The sequence below is a fragment of the Notothenia coriiceps genome, unplaced genomic scaffold (assembly GCF_000735185.1).
Source record: "Notothenia coriiceps isolate Sejong01 unplaced genomic scaffold, NC01 NC01_scaffold00037244, whole genome shotgun sequence".
Lineage (NCBI taxonomy): Eukaryota > Metazoa > Chordata > Actinopteri > Perciformes > Nototheniidae > Notothenia > Notothenia coriiceps.
This window is the reverse complement of record NW_011369945.1, coordinates 16,482,062-16,506,285: the sequence shown is the minus strand read 5'-3', so window position 1 is coordinate 16,506,285 and position 24,224 is coordinate 16,482,062. Positions and strand designations below refer to the sequence as shown.

General features: G+C 41.3%; 1 protein-coding gene across 9 annotated transcripts; it reads left to right on the top strand.

Annotated features, from left to right (window-relative positions):
* Positions 1-1,493: 1,493 nt before the first annotated feature.
* On the top strand, positions 1,494-23,586 carry gab1 (GRB2-associated binding protein 1). 9 transcript variants are annotated; one of them, XM_010793747.1, is made up of 14 exons: positions 1,501-1,687; positions 5,496-5,624; positions 6,040-6,205; positions 10,981-11,206; positions 11,366-11,458; positions 12,104-12,789; positions 13,536-13,574; positions 14,282-14,376; positions 15,002-15,302; positions 17,596-17,688; positions 18,846-18,939; positions 19,550-19,676; positions 21,562-21,690; positions 21,781-23,586. In XM_010793747.1, exons 1-14 carry the CDS (start codon positions 1,652-1,654, stop codon positions 21,937-21,939), a joined length of 2,373 nt encoding a protein of 790 aa, XP_010792049.1. In that variant the 5' UTR covers positions 1,501-1,651; the 3' UTR covers positions 21,940-23,586. The 9 variants fall into 9 exon arrangements, with proteins under 9 accessions (XP_010792055.1, XP_010792057.1, XP_010792049.1 ...); XM_010793750.1 differs by lacking the exon at positions 17,596-17,688; XM_010793748.1 differs by lacking the exon at positions 13,536-13,574 and having other exon boundaries at positions 1,502-1,687.
* Positions 23,587-24,224: the final 638 nt, after the last annotated feature.

Sequence of the window (24,224 nt, the reverse complement as noted above, 5' to 3'; positions counted from 1 at the left end):
AGCTCGTGCTGCCTGTCTCTCGTCTCCTGCTGCCTCAGCAGCCGTGGCCCCCTGGTCAGTTCCAGGCACAGCCACCCCCAGCCGCGGTTCCTCTCCTTGGTCCCTCTTCTTTCCTCCCATAATTCTCCTTACTTGGTAGAATCCCACTTCTGACACCATTTGTGAGACTGACCGTTGAGCGGCCCGACCAAGCAAGGAGGCAGAGAATCCAAAAAATATAACCCGACTGGGCGTTTATTAAATAGATCAACCCAATGTTAGATCACACACAATGCCACAGCCACAATAAACTGCTCACGTGCCCAGCCTGCGGCCACCAGCAGCTCACACACACTGACTCCAGCACAACAAAAGACAGCACTTAAATACATAGAGGAATCAAACACAGGTGAGGGAAAACAATGAGACACAGGTGAGGGGGGAGGGACAACCCAGGGCCCCAGGTGCGCACAANAAGCACAGTGTCCTATAGTCTCGGTTTCGGGACCACCAGCTAGCCACCCGCCAACACCTTGCAACAGGACAGAGCAGCTTCCGGATGGCGGCGTTGGAGCCGGGTGGCTAGCTGGTGGTCCCGAAACCGAGACTATAGGACACTGTGCTTCCTGGGGAGAGGAGGAAGGAAATGTGACGCGCGTCACTATGGACTGATGGCTTTGGGCCGGTTGATTGTGCGCACCTGGGACCCTGGGTTGTCCCTCCCCCCTCACCTGTGTCTAATTGTTTTCCCTCACTTGTGTTTTATTCCTCTGTGTATTTAAGTGCTGTCTTTTGTTGTGCTGGAGTCAGTGTGTGTGAGCTGCTGGTGGCCGCAGGCTGGGCACGTGAGCAGTTTATTGTGGCTGTGTCATTGTGTCTGTGTCATTGTGTGTGATCTAACATTGGGTTGATCATTTAATAAATGCCCTGTCGGGTTATATTTTTGGATTCTCTGCCTCTGCCTCCTTGCTTGGTCGGGCCGCTCAACGGTCAGTCTCACACCTCTCCACCTCACAGTGTGTGGTTCTTCTATTGTTTCTATATCCTGTAGACAGCTAGTCTTCTTTACCCTTCTGTATTTTCCATTGTTTCCTCTCTTAAACAACAATAGTGTAAATAACTTGTCCCTCCTCATGCACTTCACCTACTTATGTCCTCCACCTCTGCCTCCGTCACGCCCCAGTGATGTCGGGTCAGGAGGCCTCTGACGGCAGCGTGACTCCACTCAGTTGGCATCTACCCTCAACCCTCCCACCCTTCCTTCCCTGTCATCTTCTTATACTCAGACCCTCAATGCCCCCTCTGTCTGGCCCCCGTAGGCTGTAGGCCCTGGGTGGGCGAATAGAGGGTGTCTTCCTGTGTCTCACCCTATCAGAGGATGCTTGGAGACAGGGGGAGGGGGATAGAGAGGGGTTGGCGGAGACAGCTGCCATGCTAGGGAAGCCCCCACCAACCCCAGTCCAGTATCGTCCCATGCCGTCCCATTCCCAACGCCGGGCAGTGATCACTCGACTACAAACTGAAGTGGGGTCTGTGAATGATGAGTGAGCTGAACGCTTCAGACTTTGACTAGAATGAATGTATGTGTTTCCAGCAGTCATTAAGTACTGCAATGTGACTCGGACCAGTTGGGATTTAACAATGGAATATACAAAACAAAAAGCAGGACTAGATGCCCCATCATGTTCTCCATGAGTCTTTACAGGAGGTATGTACTGGTGGACAACTCAGTATTTGGCAAAGGTCATCTGGCAACACCGTGGCAGCATGTGTTATGAAGCTCTGGGTTCAAAGTCCTCTGGTTCTTTCATGTTGATATTCAGTGTAATGCCAAAACATGAAGAGATGTGCAGACTTATTATTAGATTATTTCAAATGACTCTGTTGCCATACGTTTCTGTTTATAGCTAAATAAGACAGTTTTGGGGGGAAATGGAGCAGTGGATTATTTGTTTTCAGTGATGCTGGGTTAGGTTTACTTAATGAGGAAAAACATGTTTTATGCTTGAGTCAAATGTCTTAGCCACAAAGTGTTCAACTACTTATAGGTAAAGCAACTCAGAGATACCAAATAATACGTAGGAATGCATCCTTCCATACCATTTACATTATTCCAAAGTCCAAATGCAAAGGAAACAAATGCTAAACTAAATGAGTCTGTATACGTATATCATTTGAGCTGTAGGTTTTCACGACACATTTGGAGAAAAAAACCGTGTTGTCTCACTTCAAGTGCTCGTCCTCCCACTGCGCTGTCAGTCCACATGCTGTTACAAAAAAAGCAAAGCATCACTTCAGGCTGCAGCGCATATCACTGATACACTTTCAACCTGCCCACATTGGTTTTCAAATATGGTGGGAGGTAGAAAAGAAATCTAATTAATGACCAGCTGCACGCAAATGGGGATTTTACAGTAACCTTATTATTGCCCTGCATGTAAATGTGTTCTCTGACTTCCTGCCTTAACCTGATTTATCCCACTCTCCTGATGTCTTGTGTGCATATAAACGTATTAAGTATCTTTACGCATGTCAATGAAAAATCACTTGCATCAGGTGAGAGAAGCTTTTGTTATGCATTGTCATATCATCAGTGATGTTAGGCATTGTGTTTGTGTTACTCTAGGTAGTGGTTTCATGTGTGAATCATTATATTCTGTTTTTATTTCTTTGCACATATCTGGTGCTAATTGAGTGGTACAAAACGGTGCAATTGTGCACGAGGGAAGCTGTGTGAAAGCCCACAGATGGAGGAGAGATGCTCACACTACCACACAGCCTGTCATGCTGTAACCATGCTAATGTGGCAGAGCAGAAGCAGCGAGAGCTAATTCTCTTCTGGTCTGATACTCTTTGAATTGCAGACCCATGTTTTCAACTGTGATCCGCATCTAGCTTCCTGTCACCTGGGGAATTCTATTTCTGTGCAAATTATTATAACTTATTGTCAAATATTCTGATGTGAATGCGTTTTGTCTTGGACGCCCCAGGAGTAAACAGTTTTGGAACTATTTTCTGTAATCTTTTTTTAGATATTTTCTTGCTCTACTCATCTTGGGCTCTTTTATAGTTGTATGTTTTCAAAGAAATATATTGAACTTTATTTGTGATGCACTGAACAAAGTGACCTTCACAAAATACATACATATAACAGAAAAAGATACCCTACAAAATATAGTTGCAACCAATAAAACAATAGTAAGAGCAAATATATATTGTGCAACACAAATGTTACAATTTAGGCAGTTCATTTTATATATTATTGTTTGTCTTCCTTTTGTTCACTATATTCATCTTCTCTTGGCAGTCCTCTATGATAATGTCTTCTTTATGTGATTTATACACTTGATTTCCTTTATGTGATATATTACATTCAGAGATATTCTTACGATTGTATTATCCTTTTGTTTCAATGATCTATCCGTGTTATCAAGTGCTGTTTTTAAAGGGTTTTGATTTTTAAATTGAGCAGACACTGCAACCTCCTGTCTTTTTGCAAGTACATCTTAAAGAGCAGACTATGCAGTATCTTAAGTATTCAAAAAGTATTTTAATGCACACCAATTTGTATAGGGTTCTCTACTCTGTTTTTACCTCTTAGCTCTAAGTTACCTGTTGTTTTCTCATGAATGTTAAAAGGCGGTCCTGCTCCATGGCTGTTAACCCGTTTTGTAAACAGGTCTCACTTGCCTCGGTCTTCAGCATGTGTAACTTACCCAGTTGTCAACACACTCGCGCTGGGCGGGCCTGGCCTCGCTGTAACCTAAGCTGTCGGTCCTTCTGTTCCCCGCAGGGTAACTTGACCCAAGATTGCTTTGTCATGTGCAGGAGAGAGAGGTTCCCCCCCCCCACGCACCCTCCGTCTTTGTCCCACCAGCACAACACAGACACTTGAGTGTTGTTTTACAGTTAAACTTGGTATTTAAGTGCCTCAAAGGATGCAGGTTTAATAGGTGTAAGGCTCATGTGTACTATGTGGGTGTGTTTGTGATTATATAATGCAGTGCTCTTGAACTACAGTGTGTGAAACATGTGTTGCACGTGTGTGTGCGATATGTCAGTGGAGGATGTTTTCGTTGGGTGTTTTTGTCCATGTGATTCCTGTATGTCCTGCAGTTTGCAATGCAGGGCCTTTTCGTTCTTCTTGTTTTCTTCATCCTGTTTGTGGAGAGAAAGGTCTGATGCTCATCATGCTGTCTCAGTGAGGGGCTTGGCCAGCTAACAAAGGACACCCTGTGGATGGAAAAACAGCCAAGGGATGAAAAAAAATCCCACACCCACAGCATTGTTAATACGGCCAAAATCGTACCCCAAAACAACAACACCAAAGCTTAGTTTGCATTCCTCACACTCTGCTGGTATGCTTCCTGATCCGTCTGATCTCAGTGGTGCTTGTTGTTGCACTGAACATTTCAAACTCGCATTTTAAAACGGCACTGGGAACGTTTCTGGCATTCAATTCATCGCTCCATCTAATTTTCTTTCTAGTACTAAACTATTTGGTGGGTGGAACGTGTACAAAGTGTCCATACACCTCCCCCAGGGAATAAATAGATTTTGGATGACTCTTTTATGCTGCAAACATTTTTAGCAGTTGCTTTGACAAGTTTTGCTAGTGCTTATTTTGAGCCCTAAATCAAAACATGCAGCCTAACTGCCATGACTCAGCAACATCAGAGTTCATGACCTTCTTGAGTCTGCATTTAAATGAATGCCTGCTGGAATCTAAATATAACTTCAAACACCCTGAGGTTGTAAACACAATCCAGACCCAGAACAGTGTCAGTGTAGGGTCAAAATTAATCTCTTTCAGAATTGTATTCATTTTTGAAAAGTCTGAAGAAGCCTCTCGCTGTCATTGACCTTTATCTTTTAAACAGAAAACATGATATGGCTGCTATGCACGATATGTAAACAAGTTATGAAGCTGTATGGTGAGTTTTAATAGCTCTCTATTTAGAAAAACAGTGGTGCAAGGGGAAATAAAAAAAATATATATCATTCAATAATACATCACTGAATTGGTGACTCATTCTCTATCTCCTCAATTATGCTTTAGAAAAAAGGACTTCCTTACTAAACTGTCCTCTCTTTATACACAGAGTGAAGTCATACATCTCAGCCTTTTTTTCCCTCTGTCTGCTATGCCTATATTTAAACCACAAAGCACTGCAGACTAATTTTGCTGTCCCTTTTTCTCACAGACAACAAATCCCATTTGAAAGAAAAAATACGTAATGGCCTATTTCTCTTTATAGATTTTGTTGTTCACCCCGATCCGATCAGACTAAGTGGCTTTTGTTCTGGTCATCCCAGACGCATATTTCTGGTTGCGGGCCTCTTCCCCCTTGCTCTCAGTATTTCTTCAGTGAGGGCAGTGCAGCTGGTGGAGAATACACACAGAGACAAATTGGCTCAACTTGAAAAATAAAGCATTTGGCCAGTCAGTGGTCAGTCAGGAATGGATCAGTCATTGTGCGAACACACTTTTAACCTTTGGCCTCATTTCTCTACAGGCATGGAAGAAGCGGTGGTTTGTTCTTCGCAGTGGCCGTCTGACAGGAGATCCAGACGTGTTGGAGTACTACAAGAATGACCACGCTAAGAAGCCCATCCGTGTTATTGATCTCAACTTGTGTGAGCAGGTATGGTTCCTGATCACTGCCGAACTGAAGAGACACTATCCCCATGTTGGCATGGCGCTTGCATTGATATTTGATTGAACCAGCCCTTCCCCATAAAACAAATACATGTGTAACATAAAAAAATCACAGCTTGTGATGATATTTCTTTTTAACCTTAACTTTGACTTGGCTTATATATGTAACTTGAATATTTTCATCAATTGAAAAAAAGCAGAAGGTGTTAATCAATACGGTTGTAAGTTACTAATAATACTTAAAGTTAGATTTCTCTAAAGCCCTTGGCTATGTCTTTGCTAACACTCCAGCATGCAAACATTTTCAGATAGCAAATTCATCGAGTAAATTCGAATCACGATTAGGCGGAGGTCAACGTATTATTTGTTAATCTGTAGTCATCTGTTTTTTGTTGCTTCAGGTGGACGCTGGGCTGACGTTCAACAAGAAGGACTTGGAGCACAGCTTCATATTCGACATCAAGACCATCGACCGTGTCTTCTACCTGGTGGCTGACACTGAAGAAGAGATGAATAAGTGGGTTCGCTGCATCTGCGACATCTGTGGCTTCAACCCCACTGATGAAGGTAAGGGCTGACGTTAGATTAACCAAACATCACTGCTGCCAACCATACATACTGTGTCAACCTGTCAGGTCTCAGATGAGTCCCTAAGGTTTAAAGTTATACCTCACCAGAACAGGTTTCACAGACTGTGAAAGTTGTAAAAAAGCAAATGTTTTTAACCACATACCATGCAGATATCTTTCTCTGAATGTTACATTTCATTATGCATCTAAACAATGTTTCTTTATAGAACAAACCTGAGTGAATGTTGGCAGTAGTATTATAGGTAATTTCTATAAACAGTAGTGACAGTAACAAAATCCGTAGGCAAAGGGACAAGATGTTGGTGTTGGAAGCAATCTAGTTTTTGTGTGTAGGTGGCGCAGAATTGACAAATCACTTTTGCAGAGGCTTTGGTACAGTTCGTCTGGAGAGCAATAGAGGCGGAACCCATCATTCACACGCAAATATTACTTTTTATTAGCCTGAAATTATCTTGTGTACTGTACCGGCTTTTTGTGAAAGAATTTGCTCATAAATGTCGTCTATCAACTCCAAATATATTCACATGTCTGAAGTTGTTATACGAGGCATCATTCTGTGATTGCATTACTTATAGCACTATAGCTAGATGTGAATAAGCATTGTCATTTTGTGGATGATTTATGTTTGGTCAAATGATAAAATATCAGCAATGTCAGCAGTTCTCAACCACAACAGACTTAAGCTTTTGTTTGGAATTCTTAAACCCCGAGACCAGGATTAGCTGAAAAGAGTCCAAAGAAGCTTATAAAAGTTAACAGCATTTAATTAAACGAAATAATGCGATGATATACAAATGAAAATATGCGAGTGGTGTGGCTCCCCTCCTCAGATCAGCTGCTACCCGTTTGCGTGGGGTCAGCCGGGGTGAAAGAGATCGATTTTTGGCTTGTTTCCCCTGTTATCATCTGTGGTCTTCTCCTATTGGCCGGTCTCGACGGGGGGCGGGTCCAAAGCACATCCTGTCGTTTTTCTGGTGTTATTTTACAATATTCTAATGTCTGTCGTTATTTAAACATTCCCTAATAACAGTATTGCAGCGTCAATACGTGAGGGGTTAAAGACAGTGTGTTTAGTGTACAACACCACATGTCATTTCACCTTCAATTCACGGTTTCAAAACGTAGTATCAGCCACATGCTAATGCTAACCTTGAAGCTATATCCCGTATATTGCCATTTATTGGTCTCTCTTTCTGAAGAAGTTATGCGAACCAGCTGAATGTGCCAAAAGGCCTCTCTCTATTCAGCACAGCTCTTCACCGAGGTCTAATGATCCATGTGTTGATCCATGTGTTGAGTTAAGTCTCACGTTACCCTTGTCCCAATACTGTATAATCAAAGCATTGTGTGGCCGTCAGTCTCACTTCTTTCGTTCTTTCGCTATTATATCGTTCCCATTCTGTCTCGTTTGCGTACTGTTGTTTCCCACTCTGTTTTTGGGCCCAATTGCACTTATATATCCCCCCCCTTATCAACTAAGTGTGTGCGTATTTGAGTCTGATGAGATCAAATTTACTGACATGCTACATCACCAAGAGAGAAGAATGTATCTTTCAAACCTGGCGTCTGAGTCACAGCTGCTTCAAGGTCGTTTTCTCCACATTGTTGTGCCTCCAACTCTGTTACATAGCAAGTGTTGCCGGAAAAGCCTGATAACAACATTCATGGCACCTCTTCAACACAATTATTGGAACGGGCTGTTAAAACCCTGATGTGCAAACAAAAACATTTATTCCCTTCAAGGAGAAACTTCTAAAGGCAAATATCCTTGCAGATATTGCGTTTCACACAATTCTTATTACAAAAGAATGTCCTTGGCTCGCCGTTCTGCGCTCGCTGCACTCCTCTACGTGTGAGACCCAACTCCCAGTCCTCTGATGTGTGTGTGGCCACGCTAGAGTGTTTAATGGATGGCCAGATATTAGAGGAGGGAACATTAGGAGGGCCAGGGGTGGAAGGCTCTGAAAGATGGTGTAGGAGGTATAGAGGAGTATGAGCAGAGGGGAATTTCCCTTTTCCTGCATGAATCAGTACTCACAGCTTCAACAAACAAATGTGAAAAGGGGAAGGAGATAGCAGAAGAGGAGAGCGAGGGGAAATGATGCAGTGTTAAGAGAGAGAGCTTATAAAAGAAGGGAAAAAAGGAGACCTTGTGTAAGAGAAAACCACGTCAGTTAGAGAGTGGGAGCAGATGTAGAAAGATGTGGTATGAATACAGATATATTTAACAAACAATCAGCACAAGCAGAAGGGTTTGCAGAGGACGCTGATATGTGTGGGACAAAGCGGAGACCTTGAGGACATTCTGTCTGAGAAGAAGTGTGTGGGATTCTGAAGGCAAACACCATATTCACACTGTTAACGAACAAATGAAGCTTTTAAGTCAGGGGTGTCGAACTCAATTTCATCTCGGGCCACATTAGCATCATGGTTGCAGTCAAAGGGCCAGTTTTATATACATACAAAAAATACATATAAAGTGGACCTATCATGCTATATTTGAAACATATATTGTAGGGCCATACCTATATAAAACATGTCTGTGAAGTTTTTTTTCTCAAAATTATACCAAACAGATCATGCATTTTAGCCATGCCTCATTTCACTCTATTTGCTCTTTTCCAGCCCTGTTTTTGCAAGGGCTGATTCTGCTTTTGTGGCAGACTACAGCGCCACCTACAGGCCTGGCAGATGTACTACAGCGTCTCCAGCGCTTTCGAGCGGTCTCTCATTCCCCTGATAGGTGGAGAGTTGCCCATATAGGCGGAGCACCCCTTTTCTGACATCAGAAAAATTCAAATAATAATCAGCTCCGTTGCAGCCCCGTTTTTAGAGATTTGGGTATGGAGGAAAAGAGAGAGGGTTGTGTTTTCTGACACTTGGTGAGTTCCCTGACACACCAGGGACACATATTCATGTATAAAAGACGTACAAATGTGCATTTTGCATGATAGGTCCCCTTTAATATAAAATAATGTATTATATTACATTATTGCCGTCTGCATTGGATTAGTATCGGAGATGGTAATAACTTCATAAGTCTCTTCAGTGAGAATGTTACAAAAAGGATTTAAAAAGAAAAGCCAAATTCTGGAAAAGAAGTCAAAATCAAAAAAAATAAGTGACATTATGAAAAAGAAAAGTAACATTTTGAAGAAAAAAAGTCTAATTCTGAGAAAAAAAGTCAAATTTGAGATGCATTATGGGACATGTAGTTTATGGGCAACGTGCTTAATCGGCATGTAACCTTATAATAAACATATTATATTCTTTGCAAGCTCTTGTGGAGCCACATAAAATGAGGTCACGGGCCGGATTTGGCCCCCGGGCCTTGAGTTTGACACCCCNATGTAATCGTATAATAAACATATTATATTCTTTGCAAGCTCTTGTGGAGCCACATAAAATGAGGTCACGGGCCGGATTTGGCCCCCGGGCCTTGAGTTTGACACCCCTGTTTTAAGTAAAGTAGGTTGGAAACACTAAGTCATGATGGTGTTCTTCGTGTACATTCACAGTAATGACTCAAGTGTGTTTCAACTTGACATTGGCTGTCGGTGCCAGTGTTATTTAGGGCATCTTGTCCCACACTGATCACACTTGTATCATGTCCTTCCCCTCCAGCTGGACTGTGTACTGTATTTGAACACGTTTTGATTTCCCTCAGGAAAGTGAGGTTATAGATTATTGTGGTTTCTTAGCACTTGTTGTTTAAGCTGCAAGGAAACAGCTTTGATTTGGAGTTAAACTATTCTAAAGTGATACCTGAGACATGTCCTCAAGTTGTTGTTGGATCAGAGAGAGTTTACACACAAACATTCGGATATTAAAGAGATATAAAGTTGATGTGGTGTCAGTCTGGGGACTATAGGCTATTACATTGGAATTGGGTTGCTAGGAAACAGCTTGGGTGCAAGACAAGTTTACTCAGCCAAAGTTGACGTTAGCAAACAGCTTACTGTTTACTTTCTGCCTTATATCACCAACATCACCTGCACCGTCTCAATGGGCTTTAGAGTGAGAGCAGGGCCCGACCTACTGAGATGAGTAGGGGTTCAGTCGGAGCCATAGGTGATTCATTTTGTACTCATGCATTGAATAGAATATGAAATACCCATAAAACATCACATCGCCATGGGTCGTTATTTTGATAATGATACGAAAGGGGTCATTTAAGGGAAAACATTTTGGGAACCACTGCAATAGGTAAACAAAATTCGATGATTGAAATCTAACATCACGTGTATAATAAGATCCACACAATTGTAGTAAATTCAGTAAAAGGGGTAAAAAAATAAATAGGCCAAAGAAGTAAACTGGATTTAATGAGTCCATCTGAAGTGAGTAAAGGGACTGATGAATGCTTCAACATCATGTTGATGTTGGACCTATGTCTGGCTGAATATCATTTTTAATGTGTGACATTCCCTCCCCTGATTAATATCCGCAAAGCCAATGAACAATAAGCCAGAGCAGTCAATCACTGATATCTGCTGAGTCCAGTCTGACAGATCTTGATGGCATCTAATCTTTTGTCATCAATGTTGTCGCTTGATGACAATCAAAACTATCTGTAATTCATTCATCATATGGCATTTGTTGTGAAACAGTTCATCTAAAAAGTGTATTAATATGTGATCATCCTCTATAGTTCTCTTTTAAAACAACCTTGTATTGTAAGGTTTGGTATACTGAAGGTCTGAGAATAGACTCTTAAGAGGAATTAACCCGGCCGTCTCCTCTCTCCTGCAGAGGCAGCAAAAGCTGCTCACCAGTCAGCCATCGGAGGCCTGGTGGTGGACACCCCCCCACACCCAGCTCTGGGTCACATCCTCGGCCCAGCAGCAATGCTGACCAGTGTACCCCCCCCATACCAGCCAGTCAGCGTGCGACACCTTGACTCTCAGTCCAGCTCAGAGGAGCCCCAGGACTACCTGTGGCTGGTCAACTGTGAGAGCAAGAAGCCTGACCCCAACAGGTGAGCTTCTGTCAACGTCTGCTTATTATATGTATGAGTCTCTGTATTCACCTTTCTAGAGTGCTCTTCTAAGACATAAGCTTCCCTCTGTATTTTTTCCAACCCATTTATTCTTTCTGTACTGCCACTCTGGTCCCCCTCTCTCTGTGTGGTGTGTAGCTCAGTGCAGCTCCACCCTCCATTGGAGGGAGACCCGGAGTATTTGCTCCTGGAGAATTGTGAGAGCAAGACTCTTCCCTCCCAGGCTAGACTGTGAGTGCCCAGCCCTCCAACTGGAACTGCCTGCTTGTTTGGAGTGCTACATGCACGTGTATTACAAAAAAAACGAGATCAACAAGCACTTCATTCACTAAAATGAAGAATTACATGGCTTCTGAAGAAGACGGTTATTGCTTGTTTTGAAGCGTTTGAATGTGTTGCAACTAGCCCATCTTCAGAAAACCTTACCTAACACTGCAATGATGTTATCATTGCCTGCATGTTTTGCATTTACCCAACATCTACAGACACCTTCACATGACCCAAGTAAGAGATGCTAAAATGTTATGCTGGACAATATGAAGAAAATGAAATATCAAAATATCTCTCTCTATATATATATATATATATCTGTTATTGGGTAAAGTCCTCTAAATACATCCGATAATACGATATCCAAGACAATATCCAGTCTCATATAACATCATTAATATATTATTACTATATATATTTCCAAGGCCTACTTGTATGGCTAGAAGTGCCTCAGATTAGTTATAAGTGTAAAATGTCAAACTGAATGTCACTAACCATGTTTTGCAGACAGTGCTCTGAAGGCTAACCATGACTCAGTGAATTTCTTGTCTCTCCTAAATCAGCTGTTAATATTCAATCCTCCTCGTATGTGTATTTTCTTCCTAGAGCCCATGCTGAGTGTTCCAAGTCTACCTCGTCAGAGACAGACCTGAACGACAACCTCCCCTCTCACCGCACGCCCACCTCCTCCACCTCCTCATCGAAACACACCTCGCACAACGGCTTCTTCCCGCAGCACCCGGCCCCCGCCTCCGCCTCTTCTATCTACGACTCGCCTCCATCACGCGGTGCCTCGCTCTCCACCGACGGCGGCTTTTACCACCTCCCTCGCAGCTACTCCCAGGACACTGTGCTGCTCCCCAAGTCGGCCTCCTCCCCTCCGGCCCACCCAGACAGCATTGATGGCTCGGAGCTGTACGTCTTTAACACACCAACGCGGAAACCCTCCATGGAGTCACATCTGCGTAACCTTTCCATCAGTTACGATATCCCGCCTACACCGGGCTCAAACTCTACCTACCAGGTGCCACGCACTTTGTCAATGTCGACGGGGGTAGGAGGCTCAGAGGGTGGGGGAGATGTAGTTCCCCCTCCCAGACCACCAAAGCCTTCGCTCAGTTCCACCTCAGGACCCCCACCCCCCCCTGCTGAGCGCTCACCTACGGACACCTATTGTGTGCCTCGCTCAGCGTCAGAGACGGACGGAAACTACTGTGTGCCTACTAGTGCTGGGAATAAGCCTTTACGCAGCAACACTATTGGCACTGTGGACAGTTCACGCCTCCGCAAAGGTTTGTGTCGGGGACACTTTGTTTTCTAGTTGGGAGTAGAGATTTCCCGTGCTTTGGAAATCTGCTATGACATTAAAAAGTATGATTTATGGTCTTAAGAATATTTAAATCATAATACAACTTTGTATTTAAAAGGAAGGGTTAGGGTTACATAAAGCCTATTTATTCTATAAATCTTTAACCTTATGTGCAGTGATACTTTTCATAAACTTTATTCAGATTTTCACAGCTTTTTATGTGAGTATTTTTTACTGTTTTCTCCGTAGGAGCTCTTGGCATGTTTATTTTAGCTGCAATTTCACACTCAATCTTCTGTTCAGTTCACAGTCTATTCAAACTGATCAGAATGAGACCCAAAATAAGAGCCCTTGGTTTCCTGCAGATGTCATCATCGCAGGTCTTGACTCACAAGGCATTTGATTATTTAGGAATTTGGTTGGCAAACCAGAGACGAGAGATACCTTTGAAAACATTTGAAATGTTACATTTCTAGCTCCAACCTTAATTCAATGCACAACTTCTTTTGTAGAATGGCTTTAATTAGATTACCTTAGCTTTCAGGAAAAGGAAAGAAACTAATGGAGTAATTAAAGACACTAAATAATCATCTTCCTCATACTTCTCCCTCTTGTGGTGACTAATGTCATTACGGGTGTATTAGTGACAAGATAATTGTTTACAAAACCCAACAGAAGCCAGGCGTGTCTGTGCTAAACTTTTAAACAGCTTTCAAACTGTCATTGCAGAAATGGAGAATATCCCAGGCTCATCAGATGATGTGTTTTGTGAGTTCACACTAAATGACGATAAAGCTCTTGAGGATTTCCCTCCCATACTTAATTCTAGATTGAAGGCTTAATTTATTCTCTCTTACTGACAAATAAGCAGACCAGGGTTAGGGGAACCAAAATAGAAATACACTGTAAAGAATCATGACATTGGTGGATAATGTGCCCCATTTGGACAACACAAACCCTGGCTATCATCTGACCCGTTTGTAACTGTAATTTTGCTTCCTTGGAAGCAGTTAGTTCCCTGTCTGGTTCTCCCCCCACTTAGTCTCCTTCAGCTGACACTCTCATTTGCTGTACAAGCGTTTCCTAGCACTGCTGTTGTTCTTGTGGTCGTAAGAGAAATGCATTAGCGACTGTATCAGCAGTGCTTAATGAGAATACAAAAACAATAACAATGTGCTACACAGCAGAGCCATTACGTACTGTATAGCTGCTGAGCTCTATCCCACTGAATAAGCAATGTTTGTAGCTCCATGAAAACACAAACGGTGTTTTAAATATGCCTGTGTTGTGTGTATTGTTTGCATTATAGCATAAAGGGGCTCGAAGTTCAGCAGAAAGCTTTGATATAAAAACAAATAGTTTGCATTACCTTACATTTACTGATAACACTCTTAATGTAACGTATGCAGCTGGATAAAGCTAGAGTATGTTGAATGTATTAGAACATATTTGGTAAATGTATTTGTTTTTTGCAGACTTTGGTTCCCAGGATTGCTATGACATTCCTCGATCATTCCCCACCGAGAAAAGCTGCTCATTTGACTTCAACGAAAGCTTCAACAGCTACTTTGTAAGTGTTGTTTCAAGGTTCACGGCTTTATACAGTAAACTCAAATGATGTAGAACACTGGTGTGCTTCGAGTAGTTGCTGCCTGCTAAAGAAACCCTGGTTGTAATGGCTATGGATGTTTTGATTGTAGTTGTTAGTAGAGACATAACATTTTTAAAATGCAGATGACTTGCTAACAATAAAGCTCAGATCTTCTTAGCTGTTTTTATAATACCTAATATATGCATTGTAATCTCTGGCCCAGTATGCAGACTAGTGTAATGTAATGGAGATTAGAAGAATCCTAGTGTGGCAGTTAATGCTAAGCACTTATAGTACGATATTAGTTTTTTTGTATTATTGCTACTCATTAGCATAATGCATTGCTGCATAAGCAAGCCTTAGAAATGCAGTGTTTCTGGGTAATTTCTTACTACTATTATAATGCATGAAAAGGGCGTGCTAAAAACAAGTGGTCTATGTCCCTCCCTAAACGATAACATGCACTCGGACACTATTTTTAGCATTTCTGCCCGTGCACAATATCGTTTGTATTTGAAATATAAATAAGAGAGTTTAGAGGCAGCCTCATACTAGCTATATCTGTCCTCTTCTTGTGAACACATGTATGACTTGTCCCCCTCAGAAAAACAAAGGGATGATGCCAGTGGGCAGCCAGTCCACAGAGGAGGTGGACCAGAACTATGTCCCCATGAGTGCCAACTCCCCGTCACACCATCACTCCGGCAGTTTGTCGGAGCCCATCCACGAAACCAACTATGTGCCCATGACCCCGAGCACCATGGAGTTCTCCTCCCTGGGGAAGCAGGTCCCTCCGCCCGCCCACATGGGCTTCCGCTCCAGTCCAAAGACCCCTCCTCGCAGGCCAATGATCAGTGACTGCCAGCCCCCGCCTGTGGACCGAAATCTCAAACCTGACCGCAAAGGTGAGAGGACAGCGGCTGTGCATGCACCTGTAGCTGTTCCTTGCTGTGGGGTTGATGTGTGCTGAAGTGTATTGTTGCACTAAACTTGTCTCAGTATGTTCAGTGTTCACGACTAATGCACAAACTGACCGTGCTTCCTCTCACACTCGGCTGTTATTCTCACAGTGCTGGCTCATGGTCACAAAGCCATCTGTACAGCGTTTCATCATTTCCAACCATTCTCTCTAACTTTTCTTTTGGAACAATCTAATGTTGTCTCCCTTGGTTTGTTTGGTGCAGAGGTAGCGCTATACTTTTTTCGCTGCCCGTCATTTTGACTGACAGGATCGTAACATTTCTGTCAAAATCTATTATTACCCGTCGGTCTACCCTGTACACAACTCTGAGGGGGGAAGAGAGAGAGCACGCTCGTGAACTGTCAACGGAGGGACGGGGGTTGACGCACGCTCGTGAACTGTTAGCGCCGGTGTTATGCCGTGTTATGCATGCCCACTGCACCTCGCGGGAGCGCGCACAGCGTAAAGCAAAAACTCCCAGACATTTCAATGATTTGTACGGCAAAGTTAGATTTGGAAACAATATCATTTCCATTTTGGCGGGCATAACACCGGAGCCTCGCTGCGGGGAAGCTTTGGCGCTGTTCCGAGTTTGTTCTAATCTGTCAAAATGACGGACTGCTTTCAAATGTTTCCGTCATTGTTAATAAAAAAAAACGTCAGACGGAAAAAATATTCGGTTAACGCGACCTCTGGTTTGGCATATTAAATACCTTTTATCTTCTTCTATGCTTGTCCTTTAACATCTTATATCATCTCCTGATAAATTAGTTTTAGAGCCCTGCCTGCTACATCCTCTTACATCCAACACAGTAAGCTCCTTGTCAAAAGCACTTTTGTCCGAGCTCAAGAGGCCTGCAGAGCGTTTTGGAGGGGGCTGGTCCCTGTGCCATGGAGTGACCGAAGCCCGGAGTGGTCACCTCCGTCCCCTTTGTTCCCCTCATCTGAATAGAGCTCTTTGATGAAAGACCTAATAGCAAGGGGAATTACAATCTCGGCAGATTGAAAGGCTGATTAATGGGCAAAGAGACACAGAGAATGGAAGAATGTCAGGGAGACGGCGAGTCATCACGTAGACAAACTAAAAGGCAGGGCTGTTAATGTCACTGAAGAAAAAAATGGAGTTTAACAGCTCCCTGTCGGGCATCCTCCCATGCACCACATGTGGTTGTTTTTCTGTGACCTTTGAGACAGTCATCTCCGAATGTGGCTTGCATCATCTCATCACTGCCATGTCCTTAAGTTATTAAGAGAGTTTTATTACTTGAAATAATCTTACTACCAAACTGCAGGCCAACTAGTTCAAGGACATTATTCTAATATCACAAAAAAGCCATAACTGGAAATAAGGAAATTCAAATGTAAGCCTCTGGCTCTTGATCCATTATTTATAGGAAAGTATGACAGCAAAAATGATGATGCCTTTGTACTTGTGGACCTTGTCATTTTCAGTTTTCTTGCCATCTATCACTTCCTCTCACATTCATATTGTCAAGTCACCCTGTTTTTTTATTTCCTCTTTGTTGACATAAAACAAATTCAAACTTCAACTCAAAGTTAGTCATGAGTAGCTTGTACACAAAAAGACACAGTGTATACAACAACATATAAATAAACAAATTCTTGATTTTTACTTTTGATCTTTATTTGTCATGAGCCATGCTATATTCCTCTGTAATCTGGACTAACTCAACCCATCACCAGCTTCATCTTATTTGTGCTTTGTTCTCTTAACCGTACTTTGTCATGCCTTTGACATCTGTGGTCAAGTCCAACAAACGGCTTTTCATGTATTAACACTGTGATTTGTGATTACACTGACATTTAGATATCCTACTTTGAGATTGTGATATATTTAGGTTGCTGTGATTACTGTGTTGATGTAGAAGAGTTATGTGTCTCGTCCATGTGCTCTTCTCAACATGGCGTAATTTCTCCGTGTACTCTCAGTGCTTCTACACAGCTTGTCGTGCATGCACAGCTGTGATGTCAGTCTTTGTGTGGGAAGCCTTGGTGCATGGAGTGAGGTGCATGTTGGGCATTATGGTTCTGCTGTTGTCATGACAATCTTCCTCTTATTAACTGCACAATGAGGTGATTGGTTGTGTTGGGTGTAGTTTTCTTCTGAAAAAAGTATTGTCTGTCGCTTTGCATGGCGGGGCAGTGGTTACTGCAGGGCTAATTTGTTGTGATCACCAAAAATATCATAATAAGCAAAGTCTTTTTTTACCAATCAGGTCAGAGTCCTAAAATAATAAGAGCAAAAGGTGTTGTCTTAGAGCGAACCGACTCTCAAACCGTAGGTGAATTCCCGAGAGGACGACGCAAGGGTAGGTACTCCACACTGAACTGCCATTGTGTACGTGAAAACTTTCCATTCTCTGACCTGTCCAAACTTCATCCTGACTCTCTGCATGCTGTTGGATTCATCTTGTTTTCAGGTCTGTTGGCTCTATAAGAGATAAACTGTGTGCAAGCCAGACTCAATTAAACCCTATCTTTAATACTTGCTGTCTGTGATGAGCACATCCACTCAGAGCTACCCAAATAGCTTTAAGAATATAACATGGGTGTCAGAGCTGTTGCATTAATCCAGTCTTATTGTTTTAAATCCTAGCAGGAAGGGAATGAGCGTGCACTTCATGCTCGGTGGATTGCATTCTTAGTCACAACATGACTAAACTAAGAATAAAATGTTCAAATTACCTTTTAAATATCCCCTTATTCAGATGTGACTATTTACACACAGTATAGCAAGTTACTAACATTTCTCTTCCCAAACATTTCTTTTTGTGTTTTTTTTTGTTTTACATGTTGTGCTTCCAAAATACACATTTACATGTAGTCGCAACAAAATAATTATAGTCAGAAAACACTTGCATGGTGAAAGTAGTAGATAGCTCTTCAGAAGGAAATTGAACAATGATACTATCTAATGAAAGAGAAACTCATAGTGATGATCTTTCCGGTGTGTGTACATAAAGTATTGACTGGCAGATGACTACCTGCTTTATTAAAACAATTACAAAATTACGTTGTCATATTTGGCTAAATTATCCCTATACCCCAAGCAAATGTGAAAAACTTTAACTGCAACTTTAATGTCAATACTAAAGCAAAAGTTGTGTTCTTGCTACAAAAGTCTAAACACAGTTTCCAGCAGAAAAGACCCCCTTGTGAAAAGGACATATTTTGATTTAAATTAGACATAAATTGCTGGAAAATGCTTTGGAATTTTAATGTGCAAACAGAATTTTACATTTTGTAGCTTTTTGTCATTGTTCAACACAGATTTGTTTTTCAACATAAAAGCTTCCTTGCGTTTATTATGCAGTTTTTGTTTTAGCTTTTGAGCTGCACTTAAACACAATAAATAACGAAAAAACAAAGGGTTGTTTATTTCCCACTATATACGACGTCTATGCATTTGTCAGCATTGCAGTCATGTAGCATGTGTGCAGTGACTGACTGTGATGTGTACCTTCAGGAAGACCCGCTCCTCTAGAGATCAAACCTCTGCCAGAGTGGGAGGAGCCCTCCACGCCGATCCGCTCGCCTGTCACACGATCCTTTGCTCGGGAGTAAGTATCTCAAATATTCTGCAACATTTTTCATGGTTAAGAATTTTTCTAACAACTAAGGGCGTGTTCACACTACTCTCTTTTCTCATCAGCCAGTTTGTATTCCCTTTTTTAGTTTCACTTGAGTTGGGAAATGTGTTTTTTTTTCACAAGGCACAATTCAATAAAAAATAAACTCCTGCACTTCATATCCAAGAGACTGGGCAACTGATGTTGTTAAAGAAATGTTGTGCAATATCTGCCATATTACCAACAAGTGTTTTTTTTCTTCTTGTAATTATATTATCTGGTGTGAACATTCCCTTCTGTAGTGAATACAATAACCTAAATGAGTAGGTACTAACACTTCATGCATTACTGTGTTCACCCTGTGACCACCGTAGCACTGCTCATATAAAACCATTGTGGGATATGTCCCAGAGCTACGTTATACTGAATGCCCTTCGTTGTCTTATCTGGGATAAGTTCTATTCCTGTTATTCGTCCTGCAGGGACTCTTTTTGCCGCAGTGGTTTACAGCTGTGGCGGTTATGTCTGTAATATATTTGATGTTCAGCAGAGAGTGTATTTTCCTGGAAGTCGGTGTGTAAACATTGTGAATGCTGCTCAGTCTCTCTAGGTTTCCAATGCCAGCAGTGAGACCGCCGTCAGTGCATAGTACGGCCTCCAGCACTGACTCCGAGGAATGTGATGAGACTTATGTAGCCATGGACTCTAATATGTCCACAGATGAACCAGTATGTAACACACAACTATCCTCTGATATAAGAAGCTGCATGATTATTCTTTCTATCCTCAAATTGAAGATAATCAAAGATACAGAAAAAAATTCCAAAATGTGTGATTTGATTTTGATCCTCTTTCTGATGTGTTGAACCTATTTTAAATGATTAATATATTTGACATTTACAAAGACGAAGATCCAACATTGACAGAGTAGAGATTTAGTAAGAGTCAGACTTTTCAATCGGGGTTAAACACCATGCCTCCCAGAATGTTAAGCTGTAATTGTTGTGAATTAGAAATCCCATTTGCAGTCCTTACTCCTCGCCTTAAGGCAAACATTATTGAGGACAAATGACTGTTCGCTGCAGACGGACTCCTCGCCACTCAAACTCTTTTCTTTGCAGTTTCCCCTTGTTCTGCTGCTCTGCTTTCTTTATTCCCTATTTTGTTCTTTCACATTTCCGGTATTATGTTCTTTAAAAAAAATGCCTGTTTTGTTTAGTCAGTACCCAAACTGTTATTCAAAAGATCCCCCTTTTATCATTTGGGCATTGGTTTGAATGGAATCAAAATTACATGTCTTTCGTCATTGATTAATATCTGCTGAAATAGATATTTGAACACAGATATGACAACATTTCTGTCATCTGGTGATCTTCTTCTTACAGTTTGGGTATTAGATTATTAGATACTATTTTCTTGCTTTAACAATTTAACTTTTTCCAACCTTTGCTTTGATATTGTCTGCTGACTTCCTGTTCTTTACCACTCATGTTTTTCTCCCTAGTTCCTCATTCCTTTGACTTCCCCAGGCTCTGGCTCCATCCATTTTCTTTCCCCTGCATTTTATTCTTGACCATCTGCTCTTTCTCTTTTTTCCTTTGTCACTGCTTTTTCTCACTCTGTGTAGAGAGGAGTCCTTCTACTGCACAGTCCCCATCACCCCTGTAAAGAGGGAGGTGGAGGAACTTGACAACATAGAGGAGGTGAGCAGGCTTGCGAGGTTAGACATGCATGGCCTGCCCTGTCAGAACACCAGGGGTTACCGGGTGTTATTATTGGATCAGAAATTCAGAATGTACATAGGGCATACTTTGTTTTGCTTGTATCACTCCCTAACACCAGCTAGAAACTGTGGATTGGACACACACCAGGGAATTTAAAAGACGTTCATAACAACTAACATATCTTTGTTTTGTCATCATCCTAATAACTCCACTCACTTGTAGTCAGAGATTAACACTACCTATTGACCCTGTTTGTGCCTTTTAGTATTGTCACAATACCAGCCTTTTTACTTTTCTAGTAACACTAAAGCTCTTTATCCTTATCTTAAGATATTAAAAAAACAAGGAAATCGCAAAGGGGTGTGAGTGACCCACTGCTTTATTCAATATAAATATACTATAACCTCAGAATTAAAATTCAAATCTGATCCGCTTTGCTTATCATTGGACGGCTTTAGAGTTTTGGCCCGTTTGATGCCAATTATAATTGCTGTATCAGCATAATGATGCATCCAAGGCTTCAGCTAACACACTTTGACCAGCTACATGAAAATATGTTCATTGATCAAACAAATCTATTTTTATAATGGACACTTCATCTAAGTAGCATAATTGCTCCTTACTCGCTCCAGTTTTTTCTGACTAATGTAAACAACCCATCTGTACCCATATTTGCAACTTTGTAATATGTTTTGAATGCAGTTTGGGCTCACAGGACATACTTTGTGAAAGTACCAACTGTTTGTGAAATCAAATCAATCTAATTTGTTACAATATTAGCATCCAAATTATGGTTATTGTGACAATACTAAAAATATGAATGCTCTTACACTTTCACTAGCTCAGTATTTTTCTTCAGTCAATAACATTTTTTCCCTGGCTTATATAGAACATGAAGCTTGTCGCCCCCATGACTGTGGATGGTGGGAGCAGCCCTAAGGTGAAGCCGAAGGGAGACAAACAGGTGGAGTACCTGGATTTGGATCTTGACCCCAGCAAGTCTACCCCACCTAGGAAGGTAGGAGTTTATCAGCCCCCTCATCCTGAGACATATTTTACACAAGTCGGTTTAAATTAGGACCAACCTTCATGTTTTTTCATTCTTCAGATGAAAAGCAATGGAACTGGAATTGTAGTGTCGGATGAGCGTGTTGACTACGTGGTTGTGGACCAGCAACGAACACAAGCCCTTAAGAGCACCCGGGAGGCCTGGAACGATGGCCGCCAATCCACAGAGACAGACACCCTTTCCAAGGGACCCAAGTGACCTTGTTGTCCCCCGAATCACCCTCTGAACCCCAAAACCGTTGAGCCTTTTAAACTAGTGTAGGCTCCAGTTTGTGCTTTGGGATGGTCCAGTTGTCACGTTCCACCTGAGCAAAATCCTTAATGTGGAGGGGCCAGTGGAGCTTCATAGCCACTAAACTGTGTTTAGTTTACACTGCTGTCAGGCCTAGAACAGCACTGTGTGTACAGTTGTAGGAAGTGGTGTGAGCCAGGTATAAGCTGTATGCAGTATGAAAGCAGGTGGAATGACTGGGTTTGACTAAAGCAGACTCACAAACTTTGAACATTCACTGCCTTCTTTATTGGATTCAATTGATTCTGTTGTACACCTTTCAATGGCCGGTGGGATGATCCACAGTTAACATTTCCTTAAAATATAATGCTGTTTGATGTTGTTTTGGAGTGTAAGTGAAATCACTTGATAACATGATCAAAATACTTTATCAATGCAACACTACTTAGCATAGCTGTTAACAGTGTTGATTTTCAGTTTCTCCTGTTTGAGCAGAGTGAAGTTTCTATGGTCACCGGTCCGTTAAAAAAATTCCACCAGAATATGTTTGGATGGCAGAAACTGATCCCAATCTGTGTCTAGGAATACTTCAGGTGATTCCCTAGATAACCCAGTACGACAGAATTTCATATTTGAATTTTTTTCAATGCAAAGGCAGTTGAACTTGATCATTTTACATGTAACCAAGTGCTCAATTTAAGCTTTGAATTCAAGGTTTAATCCACTGAACATGATTTGATGTCCATTTACTTTGTACATGGAGATGCTTCAATCTCTTATAATGGAAGTGCAAAGACTGTACAAAAGTGTTATGTATATAAACATGAAAAGTGTCCTTTTATTTGTATGGAATATCCAGCGTGTTTGACTCGAAGGTATGTGGATTCTGCAGGGTAGAATCCTGTGCCTGTCTTAGGTGGTATCAGGACTTGTGATTAATGAATGAATTACTGTGAGTTTTTAAAAGAACGTGACAGGTTTTCTATAAGTTATGCAAAGGTATCAAACTAAGGCTAGAGAGAGAGAAAATCAGGTACTAATAATACAACTATCCATTTCTAATTTATTTCTCAAGGTATTTCATCAGGTGGATGTCGTGTCCACTTTTAGATCAGTATTCTTGATTCATATAGAGGAACATTAGCTTACGTCTGTTAAAGTGCTTAGTTTGACAAGCGCCCAATTAGTTCACAAGTTCATTGAAATTCCTCATTTCTCTCTCTTCTTAGGTTTAATTTATTTAAAATTAAACTGCATACAGTTTTGGGAAATTGACTGCCTCGTGTGGTCAACTTGATACATCTTTTATAGACAGTGAATAAATCGTTATGTCTGCATAAATCTGTGCTTTACTAACCTGTGAACTCTCACTCTGTCCCAAGCATGTGCTACCACAAGATAAAATCATTGCTGTACATATTTTTGCCATCAATTAGATTACATGTATCATTTGAAAAATGTGCCTACTAATTCATCTTCATTCTACTTCACTCTTTCCTTATTGCAGTGTCTTTGTGATACGGACTGCAAAGCTGATGATGCTTTATCTTTTTTAATGAATCTCGACAGAAAATGTAAATTTTAAAAGTGGACTAAATAAAATCCAACCTCTTATTCTTGTGTTGTTTTTCTTCAATATGATTTCCATTATGATTATGGAATCAAAAAGGAAAATATAAGGTGAATAAATAGAATGGGAAGGTAAAAGTAAAGTAAGATTATGTTTCGTGCATAGTGTTCTTTGTTTTCTTTTTTCAATGTTTACGCATCACATTACGATTAAACATTTGATAAAACCATTGTTCTTGCAGGTTGCATGTGTCTTCAATTCATATATCTCTTGTCAATCTCAAAGTTATAATTAAGTATTCAATTAGCACGTTTTTCATGTACATTTTATCCACATTCTGAGCAATTATAGCCTGCAAGTATGATATGATTATCAGAATATTTAAACAACCATACATCCATGTCTTTAACTTCTTAAACCAAACCAAGATGGCAGCATGGAATTGAGCTAACGATCTTACACATATTACAATATAATACAAACTATATAACATTAAGGAAAAGTACATTAATATTGTACTTAATGTCATTAAGCTAAATATAGTCATTTTAATAGCAATTCTACAACTACACATTTTGGTAACGCATGAAACAAGCACACTGTTTATGTCACTTCCGGTGGCCATTTTTTGTTTAATTAGCAATCAACGCAAGGCTAATTTGATTATTTGAGGTCAGGCTTA

Excerpts from the sequence above, each read along its gene's own strand:
- gab1 (XM_010793747.1), top strand. The coding sequence starts at position 1,652 with ATGCCCCATCATGTTCTCCATGAGTCTTTACAGGAG. Across the intron at positions 1,688-5,495 it reads TCCATGAGTCTTTACAGGAG|GCATGGAAGAAGCGGTGGTT; the intron begins GTATGTACTGGT and ends ATTTCTCTACAG. Across the intron at positions 11,459-12,103 it reads CTTCCCTCCCAGGCTAGACT|AGCCCATGCTGAGTGTTCCA; the intron begins GTGAGTGCCCAG and ends TTTTCTTCCTAG.